This window comes from Microtus pennsylvanicus, chromosome 4 (genome assembly GCF_037038515.1).
Source record: "Microtus pennsylvanicus isolate mMicPen1 chromosome 4, mMicPen1.hap1, whole genome shotgun sequence".
NCBI classification, from domain to species: Eukaryota; Metazoa; Chordata; class Mammalia; order Rodentia; family Cricetidae; genus Microtus; species Microtus pennsylvanicus.
The window spans coordinates 107,855,395-107,876,787 of NC_134582.1; the positions used below are offsets into that span (position 1 = coordinate 107,855,395).

Consider the following 21,393-nt stretch of genomic DNA (forward strand, 5'->3'; position numbering starts at 1 on the left):
GGCCTGTCCTTAATTCTAAGATTAAGCCTTTCTTACTGTGTGAGAGTGTGTGTTTGTGTATAAGAGAGAGAGAGAGAGATTGAGATAAAAAAGAAGTGATACTAAAATCTTAGTTAAGGTTTAGTTTTTTAACATTCTTTCTTCCAAAAATCACAAGTTGACAACATATTTTCATCTTTTTTTAAAGAACCTTTTGGTGAAAGTCATGTACCATGGAGCCATATTCGGCAAGATCTACACTAACATCTGTAAAACTTGAGAGTGCACCAGAGCCACTTGGAGGCTCCAGTTCTCACAGCAGTGTTTCTGCTTTGTGAGGACTGAGTGAGGCCACTGGGGTTCCACTTTCTAAGGTCCACAGCTGGAGAAACACAGACCGGCATCAGGTGACAGGCTGATTCCGCCTTGTCAACTCTGACCATAGGGCTCTTAGCTTCATGAAGAAGACTAAGAGATAGTATTGGGGTGTGGATGGAACAACAGCCTGTGTTGGGGGAAAGCACAGCCTATGTTGGGGGTACAGCCTGTGTTGGGGGCACAGTCTGTGTTGGGGGGAACTGCCTGTGTTGGGGGAATAGCCTGAACTGGGGGCATAACCTGTGTTGTGGGGGCACAGCCTATGTTAGGGGAATAGCCTGTATTGGGGGCACAGCCTGTATTGGGGACACAGCCTGTGCTGGGGGGCACAGCCTGTATTGGGGACACAGCCTATGTTAGGGGAATAGCCTGTATTGGGGGCACAGTCTGTGTTGGGGGAATAGCCTGTATTGAGGGCACAGCCTGTATTGGGGACACAGCCTGTGCTGGGGGGCACAGCCTGTGTTGGGGAGGCACAGCCTGCAGCTGTGGTTTCAGATTACTTTTTCCTGCTGTGGGTATCAATAATGCATGCTGGGAAAGCAGTTCTTGTGTGGATGAGAATGAACCGTATGACACTACAAAGGCCAGACCGTCCCATTTTTAAACCGGAGGGAGAGAAAATGTTCTAGGCTTTCTGCCTGAGATGTCAGCACAGTCTGAAAGTGTCAGGAAGTTTCCCATTCATGGTTTATTTTTGCTTCCTGTGGTCTAGAGCTGTACAGCAGGCAATCCAGATTTGACTTTCACGGGCCCTGGGGTGATGGGAGGGCAGATGTGAGACAGCAGGTGGTCAGAGGTCAAAGGCAATGCCTGGGATATGCCTATCTAAACACAGCAGGATCGATGGAACTTCTGAAGGTTATTTAAGCATGTCATGATAGCTGGCCCTTGGTTGATTTCTCTGACTAGAGTGTTCTCCGAGGATATATTACTTCTGTCTCATTTCTCTTCCAAATTAATTCACCACCCTGGCATTTTCAATGCAGTTTTAATAATTTTTAGTCTCTCACACTGAGCTCTGAACCTTAGGTCTTAGTACCTGACTTAGTATTGGGTTAAAAGGATCTCACATGTTACTATCTCTTCAAAATCATGTGTTTAAACAAAGCAGATGGCAAAGGCTAATGGACAGAAATAATGCGTATCTTGGAAGACTACTGTGTTTCTAGAAAGCCACTTATCCTAAGTTCCCAAAATATCTGAGTGCTCAAAAGTAGTACTTGAGTCTTTCACTAACTCCACTTTGTAATTATAGGACACATTAAGTCATAGGTGGTAGAGGTTGTAAAAAAAAAAAACTATTTCACAGGCTATTCAAAATATAGTTGACAAATTCAGGCTTATATGTTTCTAGCTCCTTGAAACAGCCCTAGATACATACTATCTAAAGTAGACAGAAAAGGTGTGTGAGAATTCCTCTGACATTTGCCCTGCTCATCCATGAGCCTCAAATCCTTCCAGGCCGTGCACTTGATGGGAATGCTCAGGCTGAAATTCAGGGATGAGTCAAGTTCAAAGGTTCATTAAAGCCAAGCGTTCTCTGCATGGTACACCATGAATGAAACATAACCAACCAATCAAAGTTCAGGTGTGCTGTACCAGGAAGGGAGCCACTTACATTTGTCCTGCAGGGAATCATGGGGCACTTCTCCTTGGGGGCTCTCTTCCAAGTCACCATAATGTAAGACCTTGTGATTTGGTGAAAGCCGACAATACCAAAATTTGTCTGAGGAGAAAAACAGACGTTCACAGTGTTAATGATTCTAGCTTTGAAAAATATTGCCAGTGCTGTTAGTGCTACCTGGAGGAGAAAAATGACTCATTTGATTTTGGACCTTAAGACCGTAAGAAATCATGGGTTTTTAGTGTCCTGAATGGTAAACCCCCCTGATTTGGGCATTTTAGTATCACCCACTCTGCTCTGCAAACGTTGGTGACCGCAGGAGATATCAACAAACCTAATTCAATGACAAGGTATTTTCTAAGAGGTTCATCAGTGCCTGTAACCACCGACGGGGCTAGTTCTTAGCCACGGAAGCTGGGCAATGTAGGAGACGGGTGAAGAAGAACAGCTTTTGGGGCCTCGAGCTGCTTCCAATTTGATATCCAGCCTGCTGCCATCTTTAGTTGGTGCACACACCTGTTCCTTGGTGCTAACAGAGCACATCCACGATCTGTGCATGAGTTATCAGGACACGAGTGATACACACGGGGGTGGGATTCGTGATAAATCATCTGAATGATTCAGAATTTACGGAAAGAATGAAGGTATTCACACGCAGCCTCCTTCCTAACCACTTCAGAGTAGTGGCAGGATGGGAACGGCCGAAGCTTTAGTGTGGTTCTCACACTGCACTCCCACAATTTGACCCCCTCTGCCCTCAAATGTAATGAGAAAAGGTGAGCAAGACTACGGCAGGGGGAGGGAGGCACATAACACTTTTATAGACCTATAGATATACAGATTGGGAACTTGAACCATGACTGTGGTGTTTGGACAGATGCAAAGGCTCAGTTAGATGGTGGGTCCTCCAGAAAGGCTTCTTTGCTTACCATTATGAACTGAGCTTCTCTAGAAATTACTTGCACCATTAACATCATGGGCTGACATTTTGGTACATACATATTAGTCCTATTAATGTTCCCCATAGTAAGACCCAAGATAAGAAATCCAATGGAATGCTCCCTTGATGTTGGAAAAACTGGAAAATGAAGACTTAAGGAGACTTGGTTGAAGCACAGCAGGTGCACAGCATCTGTGCCCTACCAGCCTCTTGGCAGTTCATGCCCCTGGCTCACCCTATGGTCTTGGTCAAATCCCTTCAATACTGTCCCTGCAGTTCCAAATTACTTTGAAATGACTCTGATAAAATGGTCTCTGTGATTCTTGTCCCACTCATGTATAAAATAACTTAACACTGTTTAAAAAAATCCCTGATTGTTTCAAAACAAGGCAACCATGAACTTAAAGGACTCTGAACTGTGGTGAAAGCAAAAACAAACTATTGAAAAGGAAGAAGAAGATCATTTAATTATTAGGGCTTGCCAACATATCAAAAGTCATTTTATACATACAGCAATCACAGGTGGTTACGGAGCAGACTTTAAAGAGAGCGAAGCAAGTCATTCCCTCACTAATTCACAGCCATTCTAATAAGCTAATGGAAAATTACTGGGTTTCCATGAGAAGAATGCATGTGGGGGGGGGCTGAGATGGAATTTACAATAGGAATTATGAAGTCTGGAGGACATCGAGTGTTGTGCGCATCACAGAACATGACATAACAAGACATGGTGGTCCTCTCTGCACACAAGGAACGCATGGCCTACGGCCTGGTCTACACGGACTATGATGAGCACAGTTTGCTGTAAGGTATGCTCCCTGAGTGGATTTGGAGGCTAAGGGTGAGGGGAAGGAAGCCAGTGAGGTGTGACACTGGGATATTCAGCTTTTCTGTTGATTAAGATCTGTCTGTTCTTTAGAGGAATGACATCTTTGCATCCCGGAGCTATCCCATGACTCAGTGGTACTATGTGAAGCCAATGAGTCAATAATGGCGCAGTGATTATTTATATTCAATAAGGTCTGATGGGAAGAATTAAGAAAGTGAACTAGTTTAACACAATATGGAATGAACTGTACGATGTATATTCATCTATAAAATAGAGTAAATTTTAAATTGCTTCTTCCGTTTTCAGGATAAATTAGTTATCTAAAAGTATTTTCAATAAGTTGGCGATGCATCTACTACTCCTCCTCAAAAAATACAAGAAGCCATTAAGTAAGGGTAGACATGAGAGACTAAACTTGGACCCTCAATTCTCGGTGGCAGTAGAGAGTTGGACCACATAAATGCTTGTGTCCAGGGCTGGGAAGTAGAGACAAACACGATCTAGATAGGAATGGGGAATTTCTCTTGCTTACAGAATGCATTCTTACTCAACAAATCAATAGAGAGCAGTGACTAGCTCTTACTTATCCCTTGACAAAAACGACCACCTACGTTGGAAAGTTGGATGGAAGATTATTTAAAAGAAGCACACAAGTCTAACCTGGAACTATGGAAAGTTGGATGGACGCTTATTTAAAAGAAACACAATAGTCTTACCTGAAACTCTGGCTTGACTGTCTGCTTCACAATTAAAGACTGCTTCTTCCTTTCTGAGACTTAGGTTACCTTGAGCTACAGGACACCACCTTTTCCTGGTTTTCTTCCTACCCCTAGCTAGTTCTTCTCTTACTCTACACAAATTCCCCTTACTCTGTCCACTGCTACAATGGTCATGAGCAAAAAGGTCTGTGAATGCCTGATGGTAGCAATGTGTTATTGAGATTCTCAGCAAGTAAGAAGTTTTGGATGGATTAAAAAACAATGAAAAGGGGGCTGAAGAGGCTGAGAAGCTTGTCTTGATTTGTGACCAAATGTGAAGACGCTAAGGTAACATCTTTCTTCTGAGATGGAAGCTGCAGCCCTTTGGTTGATAGGCATCATGACGTGCATAATTCTGTCTCAAATGTTGGGCTTTGGAAGGGAGTGAATCTGCCCACGCCCACCAGTACAGCACACAGCACACCGACATCGGTATCAGTCAACAGCAGCAGCCTGATTTGTAGTTTTCTTTTGTGAGAAAAAAAATGTGCATTTTCCTTTTAAGACTCAGCATGATGCTATGAGTTCCTCAATCCCTTTGGGCAATAGAAGAGTGGATCTCGTCATTAAAAGCAATTAGCAAGAAGCAATGAGAACATTATCAAAGATTGTTTACTAGCATCTACAGAGGATGTGAGAGCTAATGTGGAGGCCTTGTAGTCAATACAAATTAGAATATATTAACAGTTGTCTTTCCAACTCCAAACTAGAAAATATGGAGGCAATTTTCCGCTTCAAGCTTTTCCTTTATTCTTATTCATACCGTCTTTTTGTCTTTCTCTCTTTTCTCCTTTCCTTTGTCATAGGTCCCTCTTTTCTTTCCTTCCTCCATCCTCCTTAGCCTTGTTAAGGATCGGAGGGAGTAGCTGGTTTCAGAGCCCATATTTTTGTTTCTTTTCTGTACTGTAATAAAACACCCTAACGAAAGCAACCTATGGTGGGTGGGAGAGCATCATTTGCTTTACATTTCCAAGTCACAATCCGTCATTGAGGAAAACCGATGGCTGGACGGGAATCATGGAGGAACCGCTGCAATGGCTTGTTCTCCGGCTTGCTCACAGGCTCATACTTAGGTACCTTTCTTACATTGCATGAGTCTACCTACTTTTCTCAGGGTGAGGGGAAGGAAGCCAGTGAGGTGTGACACTGGGATCTTCAGTTTTTCTGTTGATTAAGATCTGTCTGTTCTTTAGAGGAATAACATCTTTGCATCCTGGAGCTATCCCATGACTCAGTGGTACTATGTATAAGCAGCAGGATGGTGCTGCATATAGTGGGCTGAGCTCTCCTGTATCAATCAGGACAGACAACAGAGATGCCCATCGGTCAGTTTGATCTAGGTGATTCTCCGGGTGAGTCTATGTCAGGCTGACAGTTCATGCTAACTAGGACAGCCCATAAACCTGGGAAGAAGTCTAATTAAAGCTATTAATGTATTGCTATAAGCTAAAAATCACCGAGAAGTGAAATTATTATAACACTGTCCAACAGTCAAAGTGATGGGTATCTGTTTTATCCAATAAGAAAACAAATTAAATTTTTTTCTTCATTTGCCAACTTAGCCCCAGGTACGGTAATCATGCCTCTTGGTCTTTAGAGGAGACCAGGTCATTAAGTAATAGTTATTACTACTGGTGTGACATGCTGGATGTTACATGAGGGGTAGGAATTGAGTCTGATCAACTCTGCTTAGGAAACAGGGAACTTCCTGGTGTTGGGTGCAGAGTCATGTCTGGTAGCAGGCTCTGGGAATCCCTTGTCACAGAAGTTGGGAAGCATTTCCTAACCTATACTGTTAGAACACTGCTAGCAGAATGTTTGGTCTCTCTAAGATGCCCTAAACTAAACAAAACCATCATTGTGTTCAGAAAGTCCATATCTTGCCTAAGATTCAGCTTTCTGAATCAAAGAACAGTTCTGGACAGTGCCTGGAAAGGGAAAAGTCACTTTCCCAGTGATGAGATCCACAAGTTTCTCCGTTGGTTCAGGGAGGGGGATGGCAGCTGTGGGTGACCGTCAAGGCCGTTCTGCTTTCCAAACACTTCCCAACCCACTGGATGTTCTTCAAAGCCAGAGACTGTGTGTGGAGTTTGAATGCTGCCTCCTTAGAGGCGGTGTGTCCTTCCCTAGTTTGTGAGTCTAGAACTGTCACACACTCAGCAAGATCGCTGGTACAAATGGACACTGGGTGAACACAGACCTTGCTTACACACCTGGTCCTGGCACTCTGTGATAGCCTTGAGCAAAATAATGAATGGAAAGCTCTCTGTTCTTCACCTACAAAGAGATAGCCTTAACTTCATGAGTAATACATACATGAAGGATCCATCCTGCCTTCTCCACAGGGCTGGTTACCAGCACTGGTTCAGTCAGAGAACATGACCACCCCCTATTTACCCTTCCACCTGTTTGAAACGGCGCTCACTCATTATTTGGATCCACTGAACGCCTTTCTCAAAGTTCAACTGTTTTCTCTTATCCAAATGGAAATACCTGACTTTTTGCTAAGATGAGCTAATTAGGTTTCATGAAGCACCAAAAGAGAAATGTAATTAAAACAATAGAGAGAAACAGCTTGCTGCCCGGAAGGGTTGAGAAAGATGCAGCACCTGATCCATGCATTTGGCTCCAGGGTTCTGACAGGGTTACAAGACTTGTGTGAGGTACAAAGGCCTTGCTGACTGAAGTGGGAAGACATGTTATATCCAGCACAGAATTTTGAGATAACTCGGTCACGTTGGTACTTTAAGACAGGACGCTACCAAACATCTTTAGTGAGAAGCAAGCTTTATGTATCATATCTTGAAATGGTTCTATAGTGTTTAGCCCTGGGGTTATCAAGACTACTCAATGCAAGCAATTCTGAGAAAACTGAATTTCTAAAATGTAGAAAGTAGAGGGGAATGCTGAAGATTGCAGTGTCACAAAGCAATAATAGCTGTACCATAGACAACCTTTAAGAACGTATCTTGCTGTCCTCGTCAGGAATATGTGGGACGAGAAGCATGGTGGAGCCTTACATGTTGTCAGAACAGAAGGCAAGAAGCAGGCATGAGACATTCAATAGTGTGCTTCTTGGGTTTAAAAATTATATGCCAAGTAACTATAACCCCAAATAGTCATAAGAGTAGGCTTCAATGTTTGATAACCATCATACTAAGTGCTAACGGTAGTTTACTTAATCTTTGCAACTACCTACTTAATGTAGGAAATTGTACCATCCTTGTGTGACAGAAGCCGAAAAGAGTCCAGGTTGATGAGTAGGTTGCCAACAGCTACCCAGTCCGGAGTGGGGAGGCTGGAACTTAAGCCAGGTTAATATGCATCACATAATTTTCTGCCTCTTAGGGCTACTGTGGCCCAGACTTGTCATGTTTGCATCACTTGTGGATGAGACAGGAAGAGACAGGATGCAACTGCCAGGCATTCTGACAAAATGTAGCAAAGGAAAAGATGCTTTTCAAACTCCTCCCCTTCCAGTTCTATGAGCCTGGAAGCTCTCACATTTTCTCCTGTAAACCAATGACTCAATCAGCTCATCTGTGTCCTCTTCACTGTGAGATGAGTTGGAAGGCTGTGGTTCCTACACAGGGCGTACCAGACCTAATCTGTGATGAAGTCTCCTTGAATACGCATACACTTATAGTGGCAGTGATCAATTTCAAGCCCCAGCCTACTGCTAGGCTGGACGAAACTAAGTGCAGTGTTTTGATGAAGTGATGGGAAACTCAAGCAGTGCAGGCAGAGGGCCGGTAACCAGAGTTAACCCACAGGCTTTTCTGCTTGCAGAAGGAGAATCTTGTATTAAACTGGCCCCGCTCTGTCCAGATCTTTACTAACTCATCAGCTAGATACTAATGCTTTTGTTCATTATGATGTTCACCAACAATGAGGGCTAAATATTTTTTAAACAAGAATCTGTAATTATCTAGATACGAAGATTCTGGTAGAGTCAATGTATTTCAGCCTAGAAGGAGACATCAGATAGTGTAGTGGACTGGAAGGTTCAGTGTAATTGTAAGTACTAGGAGTCAGCGCTGAAGTGTCTCTGTGTGCTTTCCCCATTCTAAATACTTCTGTGTCTTTTGCCCAATCTCAAGTACAAGAAGAAAATGTTTTAAGTTATGTTTATGGGCCCATATATCTTGGATATTGATCTTCCAGAGACAATAAGGAGATGAGGTCATACAGCTAACCATCTGGCAAATAGTTCTCAGATCCAAGAGTGCTAGACTCCCATCTTGAAGGGTTTTCAGACATCAGATGTCTGCCTGAAGACACTAATGGGGCCAGCTGCAGAGACAAGAAGTTCATGACCAAGTCTTCTCTCTCCCAGACCTGTTTTTATTTTCTTTTTTAAACACAATTTTTCAGATGAACAGTGCTCCTATTGGCTCTGTTTCTAGGACCTACATTCCCAACTACCTTTATTTCTTGAAAAAGTCTTAGGAAACAGGTATGGATATTGATTAAAAACTGCTCGTCTATATACCCGGACAAGGGCAGCCAACCCTTAGCACTGTGGTATAATGTCTCACTTGGACCTGACGCCCAGCACAAGGAATGCAAAGAGCAATGGGACTGGGCTCATTCTTCAAGGGCTAGATTTAGAGGATGAGTTCTCTCTTCTTTTATAATGCAAACCTTTCTCAGTAGCAGGGCCAGCTAGCCTTTCACTGGTCTGTCCCCATGCTCTTCCCAGGCCTATACAAAGCTCTTTGTCAGGGATTCACATCCTCTCCAAAAGCCCCATACTTACTCCAGAAAGTTCTGCTTTTTGAAATCCTTCAGTGTAATTTTCAGTGGTAGCATCAACATATTTCAATTATTGAACACTCAGCACAGAGCAGCTAAAGCAAATGGCCAGAGAGATGGGCACAAACACAAATTGATTGCTATCATTAGTGGGTGAGCTTTGTATCCGAGCAAGGCATCCGCTGGGTTTCAGAACTACCTGCCAGAGTCGCCCCAGCTCATAACTAATATCTCTTCTTAGCACAGTTGTTAAGGCCTCTGCTTTTGCCCAGCTCTTTCTCAATTTCTTTACCCTTTCGCAAACCTTATTTCTCTGTTCTGCTTCCCAGCTGTTTTCTTCTAGGACAGTATGACATGAATACTTGGTGCAATCAGAATCGTGTCAAGAGAGCAAGAAACAATCAAAGCAGAGAAACAGCTGGGGCTGGTTCCTGTCTAGTGTGCCTAGCCTACCGGCACCTTTTTTTTGATTTGACATTTTGAGGTCAGAAATCAGAGACAATTCAGAAATCCATCTTGAAAGATTCTGAAAATGGATTCTATCTCATCTTAAATTGCCGCTGCTTACACCCCCCAGTGGGAACAGCATTGATATGGAAAGTTTGAGAGTACGGTCCACCTATACCGCAAGGACCAAGATCCAAGCAGACAGTGACAGTTTGCCTGTTGGTGCAAGAGCGTCATGCAAAGGAAGGATGTGGGTAAGGCGAGTAAAGGCACTTGTTGTGAAGGTCTAATGACTTGAGCTTAATTCCTTTAATTTACAGAGGCAGAAAAGGCTCACAAAAGTTGTCCTCAGACCTCTCTTTGTGCACCATGGAGTCTGTATACCTTCGCCCACACATAAATCATATAGACACAAGTACAATAAGGACAAACAAAACAGACACTTCAAAAGCAAAAACTAGAAGGAAGGGCCTGAAACTTTAGAGGACGAACCCTAGCTCTTCTGTAACTTTACAAGTTACTCAATCTGCAGGATCCCTGTTTCCTGCTGTGTGCAAATGTGCACCGTTACACTATATACTTCACAGGGCTACTCTGAGGATGAATTGCATCTATCCAGTTATGTGTGCTTCAACAATGGGGCTAGGTTCTGAGAAACGCATCCTTAGGTGATTCTGTCATGTGACTGTCACACAGTGCATTTAAACACAAAGCTCCTAGTGACCACCATTGTATGTGTGGTCCCCTGTTGACTGGTATGTGGCCCGTGGCTATGTGCGCATGCGTGAGTCACAGCATGTTTTGGCAATTGTCAGCACCGCCACTAGTAGCCTTGTAGCACCACATGGCAAAGAACAGATTTTTAGATCCACGGCTTTTCCGGTCATTTTGCACTTTGGTTCTCCCTACACATGAAACATGGTCTTACCTAGACTGCCATCCCGTCTCAAGCAAATGCTGTCCTTCAATGACACCATGCCTTTTGATTACCCAGAAGCAAGCTACTATCGTCTCAGCCGGTGTAGAGAGCTCCTAAACAGTACCTTGTCTCCGACGAGCGTTGAGTTTCCTAAAGCAGGTTCCTTCCACGAGGCGGTTCAGGCGCTGCTGTTTGATCAGCTCTAAGATTTCTGGCTGGATCTTCTCCTTTAGTTCCCTATTGGAGGACAAACACATCACATTCCACACCGCACCTAGAGAAACAGTCCCCGGTGGGTAGCACTGAGGGCTGATGGGCAGGGAGCCTGAGTGCCTGCTTTCAGGAACACCCTAGGACCTCACCAACTGGCACTTTAGAGAATCATTTAGAGATTTTTCTAAGTGCTGTTGGGAAAAATCTAGGCCAGGGTTCCCGGGAGAAACAACACTATCGAGACTCTGACATTTACAGACTATCCACAAAAGTAACAGCCAATTTTGTGATTTTTTTTTTTCTCTAGAACAAAGCCATCTGAGAAATCCCTTCTTTTACAAAGTCACAGATACAGCTTAGGCAAAACCCCAAGGAAACAAATTCCGTAGTTTCTCCCGTGTTGCAAAAAGCAAATCAAAATGGAAAAAAAAACCTACATCAATTTTGGGATGTGACCAAGTATGAATATTGGGTGATCATGCAATTGCTACATCCCAAACAAGGACCACCTTTTATTTTCTATTCCATCTGTCACAAATGAGAACCATAAGACTGTCCTATATTCCAGCCCACAGAGACTGGGATAATGATGGAATAAATTAGTATTATTTGTAACTTGTCTCAGGACAATAGACTGTCATTCAGTTTTAGATGAACCATGCTGCAAAGAGTCCACGATAGAGTGCAATGGTTTTCTAAACATTCAAGGAACTTTTACGCCACTATGAAGTTATATTAGCATTCTGGCATCTGAGGCTAGTAAAGTCAGAATAGTCTAGTCAAAGTTGTACAGGGAGCCACAGAGCTGAGCCCTCAGAGACCTGTTGAGAGTACCGTCTATAACAGAAGTCAGGAAACTTGGGTCCAGTTGAGGCTGTGTCTGTGACTCTTGTTTCACATGGCTCAGCTGAGTCCCAGTTTCCTAACTGGGAAGGGATTAGAACTCTGCCTGAGGAAATGCTATGGCTCCCGAAGGAGACAAGGCTAGCAGAAGTCTAGAAACACTGGCTGGCAAGGGAGGCATGACTGAATTTACCTTGGTGATCACTTTCTTTGGCCCAGCTAAACACTCCAAATGATCACTATGACCTCACTTAAGGCTCAATGGTGAGCTTTGATCTCAAGTCTGCCCTTGCTCCGGCCCTGGACAGGACACTTGTTCTCAGCTGCTCTGGTTTGCAGGTGGGCAAGGCACTTGTGATTGGCAAGTACCCAGAAGAGTGCATTGTGTAATTACACCTCACCTGATTTCACTTCTCGAAGACTAAAATTCATTTGGAGGATGAGTATTAAGGTCAACTTTTCCACCCTACAGATGAGGAAACTCCTCAGAAGGTTAAGTTTAGAGTATAGACTCCAATCTTATGCTAATGTGAACAAAAAATACATGGAAAACCTGTCTCAAAAAGAAAAGTGAGTCTTTAAAAAGATTAGTGAGTAGGGCAGGGCAGATGGCTCAGCAGTTGTGAACACTTGTTGCTCTTGCAGAGGACCCAGGTTTGGTTCCCAGCTCCCACCTGGTGACTCACAACTTTGTATAATTCCAGTTCCAGAGATCTGGTGCCCTCCTCTGGCCACGGTGGGCAGCAGGTATGCATATGGTGCATATACGCACATGCAGGCAAAGCAAATTATATAGAAAATGACTAAATGATTTAAAAACTTTTTCTTAAAAAAGAAAAAAGTAACATAAAAAGGATTCGGGTATCTAACAAGATGCTTTTGTACTGCACTAATAGGACAGTCAAACTTAAATTTCAATTTGATGTAATCACTGGATAGAGTTGTAGGAGATAGTCTGATTAGGTTAGTTGAGGTGGGTGGACCTGCCTACTCTGGCCGGTACCATCCCCTGGGGTGAGATTCTAGATTGTCTATTAAAAAACGTGAGCTCTGCACCAGCGTTCTTCATTCTCTGCCAAGCTTCCATTGCTGTAACTTTCCGGACACGCTGTTCATTATCCTCGAACCATGAGCAAACGAAGCCCTTTTCCCCTTAAGTTGCTTCTGTCAGAACATCCTGTCAAAGCCACAGGAGACGTCACTGGATAGCTGTGCACATCTGAGGCTGAGATGGCCTTGAGGGCCTGTGCGATATAGCAATGCTACACACACTAATGATACAGCGTGCAGAATCTGCAAGGCCTTCCTTCCGTGCACAGGCATCTGAGGTCTCAGCTCAGGATTTCAGATCACTATAACTCTACCAGTTCTCATCTTCTATAAAATAGACTCAGTGAATCAAGCTTTGATGAGCCCTGAAATGGAGAAGAGGCTGAGCACTGCATGGGCAGCTGCTCACGGCAATAAATTATTGCTTCTGATTTCTACATCTGGGTAATCGGGCAAAGAAGAAAAGATAACCTCTGGGGAGAGGAAGGGAGGAAGAGGTTTGGAACTCAACAATTTTGAGGATAGTTTTGATAGGTTAGGCTTAAGGTATTAAAATGCAGAGATGAGAATCATGAAGATGAAATTTTGAGAAATTCTAATGGATGTTTCATGATGTTTTGGGTAAAATTTGGATATACTTATCATCACACATGTCTTGACCAAATCCATTAGATGTACTAAAAGAAGTGAATCTTTTTTTCTCCACGAGAATTTATACAAGAGTCTGTCTCCCTTCTTAATGAAATTCTGAAGACTCCAAACATGATTGGACAAAGGGAAATTAAAAAGCCTTTTCAATACTATTTTTTGACTTCTTCTGTTTCCTTGCAACTAGACTTGGCTGCCATGTATTCATGACACCAAGAAATCCCAGACACCCTTACAATGTGTTTCTGTGACTGAGACATGACCTCTTAGGCATGCCAGGTAAGAAGACTCTAGCTGTAACCCTGCTCTGAAATATTTGACTTGTAGTCACTGAGGCTGGGGCCATGGTTTCACTGGCTGACATGTAAATGAAGGAGAAAGCTCAAAGGAGGGATGGTAAATGAGTTTGTGCAAAGCAGTTCAGCCTAGTACACTGGTTCTCGACCTTCTCATGCTGCGACCCTTACCACAGTTCCTCCTGTGATTTAACCCAAAATCATAAAATTATTTTCATTGCTATTTCATAACTGTAATTTTACAACTGTTATGAATTGTAAATAGCTGATATTTCTGATGACCTTAGGCAACCCCTGTGAGAGGGGTAGCAACTCACAGGGTGAGGACTGCTGGTCTAGTACCTTACTCCGGAAAACAATACTAATCCGGGCTCAACAAGGCCAGTGCAGTACACAGAAGACATTCAGAACCTCTAGACTCAAGTCACCTCTTAGCCTGGAGTCTACCCAGCTGAGTCACCACTCCCCATTGGTTTGGCAAATATTCTCTATAAAGCATCAGATAGTAAATGTTTTAGGCTTTGTGGGCTTCTAGACTTACAAAAAACTCAATGAATGTGGCTTAATTTTAATAAAATTCATTTGCAGAAATCAGGAGTGGGAAGATTTGGTTCAAAAACTACTACTCAAGAACCTCTAAACTAGGAGGGCCCTCCAGACGCTTCCGACTGAGTGACAACGGCACTTCCATGGAAACGGATCTTTTGCTGTCTCAGTTCTGGAGAATGTCAGGGCCCATTCCCTGGACTACTTCTGTTCCTTAACTAAACAGACCCGTGGCTTTCATTACCACTTTCATTCTGACAGCTCTCGAATTTGTATTTCCAACCTAGACCCACCTGCTGACCTCCAAACTCACCTGCCTGGCTGCCTCGCTGGGCATCCCATAGCCTGGCATATTCAGAGCTGAACTCCTGAGCCCTGGCCCACATCACTGCACCCCAAAGTGCTGCCCTTTAGTTGTTTGGGTCCCACATCCGGAGCCCATCTTGATTCTTCTCTTTATACAAGTACAACTACAGCCAATCCACCAGGAAATATCATCTCCTCTTCTCTCCAAAATATAATTAATGTAGAGCAAAAACTAATCTTCTTATCTCTTGCTTAAATTATTAAAATAGCCTCCTAACTGGCCTTCTTGCTTCCAAATGTGCCTGCTTAGAGTGTTTCCAACACAGAACTCCATGCTAGCCATCCCTGAAACCCCGAATGGCTTCCACCAAAGCCCCAGGTTCTAGATATGGTCGTAGGGTCACTTCCTGTTGCTGCTGTCCTCACTTGTTCTGATGCTGCCGCTTTACCTCCTGGTTAACTGAAAACTCAGATCGACTGTGACCGCAGGATGCTTTCACAACTAATCCTTCCTGCTTGGAGTGCCCTTTACCCAAATATCTACTCGGCATGCTCTCTGAATCCCTAATACAAGCTTCCTTCATATGTCATCATTATAACTAAAGGTATCTACTTTTACCATCTTTAAAAATATACTTTATTTCTTTTATCATGTCCTATGGAGACATTCTATCACCACTTAACTTTCTGTCACCTTACATATATTATATATATAATCACGCATGTATATTATCTATTTTCCCTCTCTAAGATTTAACACCACAGGGTTAGGGTTATATATGTTCTATTCATTGCTAAATCATAAGCATAAAGAACAATGACCAGCTTGTATCAGACATTGATAAATATTTGTCAGATGTTTGAACACTGAACATGGTATACTTATATAGACAAACCTACTGGAATAGGCTTTGAGTGCAGCAGTAGGCTGGCGGGCTGGTCTTTAGGAAAGCTGCCGCTGGTAATACGTATGTATCAGCTTTGTTTCTCACTCTTTAAGAAAACATTTTCTTTTTCATTTATTTCTCTTGTACATTCTTAGACAATGTGGGAAATATACAAATACACCAGCATCAGGGTTCCCATTTAGTATACTACTAAAGGCACAACTTGTTACATTCTGTGTTTTGTAATAAGAGTGATCATTTATTCAGTGCATATCATAAGCTGAGCATGTGCTGATCAGTTTCCTACACTATTGTTTTGGACCCTTGTAGTAGCTTAATGTTGTGAGGGCTTTCACTGTTTTCATTCCCCAGAGCAGGGAAACGCAGGCTTAGAAGGGACGATGCGACTTCTGCAGAAGGCACATCTGCAAAGGGCTGCACCGAAATTAGAACTGGTCTCAGAACTCCAGCTGCAGCACATTTTCCCTGCCTGTGTTACTGCTTTGCTGTTGTCTCTTCTCTTCTTCCAACTAAATGACCCACTTCTGGACTGTTTAAGCTGTTTATCTCTGTTAGCCTGTACCAATAACAAGGATGAATTTATCTTCTCTGTCAAGTGGCAAATCAAAAGCATGCCCTCTTTGAAATCGTTCATCAGAACCAGGACGTAAGCCAGGGCTGCTGTTCCCCAAACATTTCTTCACGTGGTGCTAACTTTTTCCTTCTTGGGATACATCACCATTTTTATCAAATGCAGTTGATGGAGTTTGTGCCAGCTGAGGTTTGCCACTGTGCGATGTGTGATATGCAGGCGGTCGTGGGAGGGACAGAGTGCTACGGAGTTGGAGAAGCTAGAAAGCCAGTGGAAGGCCACGTGATCAGCTGCAGCCGGGTTGCTGACTTTGTTTGCTGAGTAAAAGGTTTGAACTAGGCAGCCTTAATAGTTGCTTCTAGCTCTCCCACTCAGGCATCCTAACCACTGAGCTTGAATAGATGCAGTTCCTGGGTCTTTTTCAAAATCTAGGTGTGCTTCCTGTAACTGAATACCGAGCAATCTGAGATGAGTCCTCCCCACCCCCCAACTTTTTAAGATTGGATACTGAGGCACCTAATGCTTCTCAGCACCTTGGGATGAGCCTACCATGGAGGGATTGCCTATTATTTGTTAAACTAATAAAACAAAGAAAAAATTAGCATGCACGATCCTCCTCTTGGGTGACTTTGCTTATCATGAGTCACGCTGGAAACAGTTCCCACTCCCACAATGAGCTCCCGTCTAGAAGATCACAGTAACAGACAAAGCAGATACCCAGTGGACAGACCATTTCCGGCTTCCTGCCTGCTGGTTTCAGGGGGTGTGGCTACAGGCTGGCCCATCACCTGTCACCTCCTTGGTTTTCACAGTTATATATACACCAAAATTCCCGTGAGGCCTGGTGCTTTCTAGTCTCCTGGACAAGAGTGTTGCCAAAGTCACACCCGTGCAGGCATAGTCTTTCCACTGGCATTGTGTTTCCCCACTCAAGAAACATCAAGGCGAGAGTTTCTTGTAATAAAGGAAAAGGAAACTCCAGCACGGTGTCAGAGTCTTGCAAAGAAAGAAAGAAAGGCAGAGTAGGGTAGCATCCACCCTGGGCAGGGCTGAGAATGACGTTCTCCCCTGGGACAGTCACGGCCAAGCACTAAGAGTCAATGCTTTGCTGGAGTGGCAGCAATTTAGAACCACTTGGCCTTCACTTAATCGACTCTCCAATCCTCCATTTAGGTTTTAAGAATTGTCAAAAGCATAATAAAGCGTCCTTCTGTTTGCACATTTGTTGGGACTGCTGACTTAAAATCCAGCATTTTGTGAAGGTGGGGCCTAAAAGGGTGAGGTGCCACACTTCCTCCTCATAGATGAGAAACGGCTTCTCTCGGGCGCTAGCTGGTTGCTGCAACAACTCTGTTTTGGTATTTCTAACTACGACTATCTCCTGGCTGACAATCAAAAAAAAAAAAATCCCAGCTGGGTCTGTTATAAAAGCCATTATTAGATGTATTACGGTATGTCTTAGGGTTTACAGTGATGTGAACCCAGTCCCCTAGAAGCATTTTCTGTCCTCTGCGGATGAACTCCATGCCCACTGAAGTCTATAGCTTTAATGCAGTTTCTGGTGGTGTTTGGAAGCAAATCGTCCGTGTCACCACCTGGCTTTTCTAACCTGCTTAACTTACTTTCAGCATTGCACATGCAGAACCAGTCTGACGAAGCAGTAGCTGGGAGTTAAGGAGTTTCAAGGCCAGGTTCTTTCCTAGGCTACTTCCACCTCTTTGGGAATAACACGTGTGCCTACCTCAAGGATGTGAGGAAATGAACTAGAATAAAGCATACTTTGTGGATTGTCATCCATTAAAAAGTATCATGTATATGGAATAAAAAAAACACAGAGAGAGACACACACAGAAAGGAGAGAGAGAGAGAGAGAGAGAGAGAGAGAGAGAGAGAGAGAGAGAGAGAGAGAAAGAGAGAGAGAACAAATAGTAGTAGATAATGAATACGAAATCCCAGAAGTCACTGCTGGTCTTTTGATTACAGAGTAGGAATGAATAACTGGCAAGTCTCTTCCCTGCTTCCCACCTTACTCCTGTGTCCTTTTCTATAAAATATAAAAGCGATGAATCTAATCTGGTTCTTAGCAGAGAAAAACAGGTCAGGTCTCAGAAGAGATGATGCGAGCAAAGGAATTCTTGTTTCCCAGATTCAGAGCATTTTAGGGATGGAGATGTGTGAGGCTTTGAAAAGGTTGCCAGTGACATTTAATGCAAAGCCCTGTAAAGAGGCCCTGCTGTTTCCCCACTTGGAGCCCATTGGCTTACAGTCATAAAGGTGACAGGGGATGCTTGGAGGCCAATCGCTGGCCATCCCCTAAGGATACAGTGGGCTCGTCCCTTACCTCTACGGCTCTCACTGGAACTTATGCTATCTCAGGATTCTCAAGGCTTTAATGATTGGTGAGCCTCTCTCTGGATAGCATAACACTTGCAACTCAAAGGTGTGACATACAGTTTTATACGAGAAAACAGAAGACATCCCCTATACACACATCATTGTTTAGATTCTAAATGTGGAAGAAGTCAAGTGTATTTTAGCTACAGATCCTGAAGGATCATCTGAACAGCTGCCCCCACTCCACAAGTCCCAATCCAGGTAGTTACCAAAAGGCATCCCTTACGGGCTATCATTTTGGAAGGTCTTTTGCTGACTCAATGAGCTCGCCACTAGTCCTGCAGTTACATCACGAGATCACTAGGGGTCAGTAGCAGTGATGGAGGACAGAGGTGGGTAACTCACAAAATCGGGCGAGACTGGAAATCTTCCTGGTTCATCCTCTCAGACTGGCGGATTTTCAGGATTTCAGTGTAGCTCAGGTTCTGCAGTTTGCTCTTGAACTGGTCCAGGGAGCTAGGCTTGGTTGTCAGCGCTCTCATAACCTGCTCCTTCACCACCTGCATTACCTGTCAAAGAAAGGAGGGTCATTATACTCCCAGGCTAAACTTTCCATCTCAGAAAAGACTCCATGTCAAAAGCTCCTTACTCCCCCCCCCTCCCCCGCGCCCGTGCACAGTGTGACCTCTAGACCAAGTCTTGAGTGTGCTTTCCTAAAAGATAGACTTCCTTTTTGTAAAGCTCTATTTTCTCTTACGCTGTGGGAACCACACGGAAGAAAATGGACTGGGTTGGAGAGACAGGCAGGGGAGCGTGCCTGTTTGCTCTCTGTATTATGTGACAGGACTGACACAACCCTATAAACAGTACAAACACAAGAGTCAGAAAGGAGCAAAGGCCAAACCACAGCTAGAAGTCTGCATATTAATCGCTCCTTCCAGGAGAAAATTGCTGCGATGCAATTAACTGTGAGGTTTGGTTGGCACCGATGCAAATGGATGTGCATAGATACCCACACCTCCCGGACCTGAGTGTTCACACAGGTTATGCAATTGGAAGTGGGCATGTACTCTTTCTCTTTGAGTCAGCAACTAGACAGAGGGTTCGTTATATTAAAGCAGACATACAACATTGGAAACTTCAAGAGAAAGAAAGAGCATGGTAATTTATCCCTCTGGACAGGTCTAGTTCACAAGAGGCCATTAACCATTGCCTCTATTAACACAGATTCATCTTCAACAAAATACATAAAGCAAAAAAAAAAAAGGTCAGAGGATCCAAAGAGATCCAAAGGGCTTGTAACCTTACTGCTGCCTTCATCCTCCATTACAAATGAGAGCAAATGTCACTCTATACCGAGTATGTGCCAAGTCCCTGATGCCCTGAGAGACACTTTATACGGGTGTGTGCCACATCTCTTCCTTTACCACTTAAATCTACAAGCAAATATTACCAGCACTTCAACTCTGCAAAGACACTTAAGCTGCAGAACATTAAGAAACGAGTTTAACATTAATCACATACCAATCACAGAAACTGGGTATGTAGAAGAGCTGAAATTTGGTCTCAAGTTTGTAAACACTTTACCACTTCAGAGGCTACCCTTCCTTCCTTAGAGCTGTTTAGGAATTTAAAAAATATTTAAAAAACTAAATGTGTGTGTCTACTTTATGATGAATATGGTACTAAGTACTTTGATATGCACCATCTCATTTATTCCTCCCTCCAATAGAAAAGAATAGGACGTGAGTACTGTACACACAAAGGAACAGGAAAAATTGATGACTTGCGAGACATACACATCTAGAAGCATCCCAAGGGAGCGAGCGTGGTGGCTATACTACAGACTTGATGTTGAACAAATAGCACTCAGATACAGACTCTGCCTTCTGGGAACTAACAGTCTAATGAGAGATAGGGACAAGGCCCAGGATCATCAAGGAGGAATTGTAGAAAAGATGGATAGTGAGGCTGTGTTGGCAGGAAGAGACACTTTATTCCAGACATTGTTGATATCATCTTTAGAGGAAGAATGGGTGATCTATTGGTGTACACTCAGACATAGGACCCGGAACACCTCCACACATCAGCAGTTCTGAACCTGGGCTACAACTAAATCAGAACCAACTATCTAAGCATCACTTCGTGCTCCAAGGATAATGAGATAGGACACGTTCCAAATGACCTTTAGCTGCGTCTGCTTTTCTACTCAGGCAAGATTGTTAATTTGGGATGCTTGACAAGTTTTGAAATTCTAAACATTTCATGCCATGAAGCGTGATCAATGGCTAAATTTGGTCAGGACTGAATTATTGTGCTTTGCTCCCAGGGGCAACCCTCTTTCCATTTTGGAGCCTTGGAGTGCAGCCAGGGGGGTAACAGTTTCCCGTGTTATTTGCTCTTCTGGTAGATGGTTGGATGTACAAGAGAGAAAAAGGTATAAGGATTAAAATAAAGAAGTGATATTTTAAAAGGGACCAGAACAAAACTCAGAGTATGGAGCTGGCTACATTCCCCTTACTTTATAAATGAAAAACGAGAAGTTCAGAGAGTGAGGTGATTTGCCCCCTGCATGTTATTTAAGGAGGTATCCCAAGAGATGGCAATTTCCATATTATAGCTGCCTAGATCATGTGGTCCAAACTGACCAATCAGCACCCTTGTTCAGATTGTTCCAATTTAACCTGAGATACAGTCAAATCCTCGGTTTAGAGGATGATGGGAGATTGAGAGAATACAATACAATCAGGCAAAGACAGAAATGAGAGGGCGGGATAATGGTGGCTATCTTTCTTCAACCAGAACAACACCCTCTCTTTACATTTTGGTATTTTGGTACATGAATCAAATTCTACTTTCTTAAGTTGATATGAATGGGATTCTTGCCACCTGCAACAAGACTCCCCAAAAATATCTAGGAAAGTCTAAAAAGAATACCATCCTGTGGGTCTGAGGTAGCCCAGACAGAAGGAGAAAGAGAGAAGATGAAGAGAGTTGATGATACTACTTTAAAATAGGAAGATAGTTAGGCTGGAGAAATTAATTA

At 43.4% G+C, this 21,393-nt stretch overlaps 1 protein-coding gene across 9 annotated transcripts in view; it reads right to left on the bottom strand.

Annotated features, from left to right (window-relative positions):
* The window catches only part of Elmo1 (engulfment and cell motility 1), a 532,076-nt gene that overhangs the window by 20,809 nt on the left and 489,874 nt on the right, over positions 1-21,393 (bottom strand). For all 9 annotated transcript variants that reach the window (XM_075970127.1, XM_075970130.1, XM_075970129.1 and 6 more), the window contains 3 exons: positions 18,753-18,916; positions 10,757-10,869; positions 1,979-2,086 (listed from right to left, as the gene is read on the bottom strand). In XM_075970127.1, the coding sequence (XP_075826242.1) occupies positions 1,979-2,086; positions 10,757-10,869; positions 18,753-18,916 (385 nt within the window). The remainder of the gene's footprint in view (positions 1-1,978; positions 2,087-10,756; positions 10,870-18,752; positions 18,917-21,393) is intronic.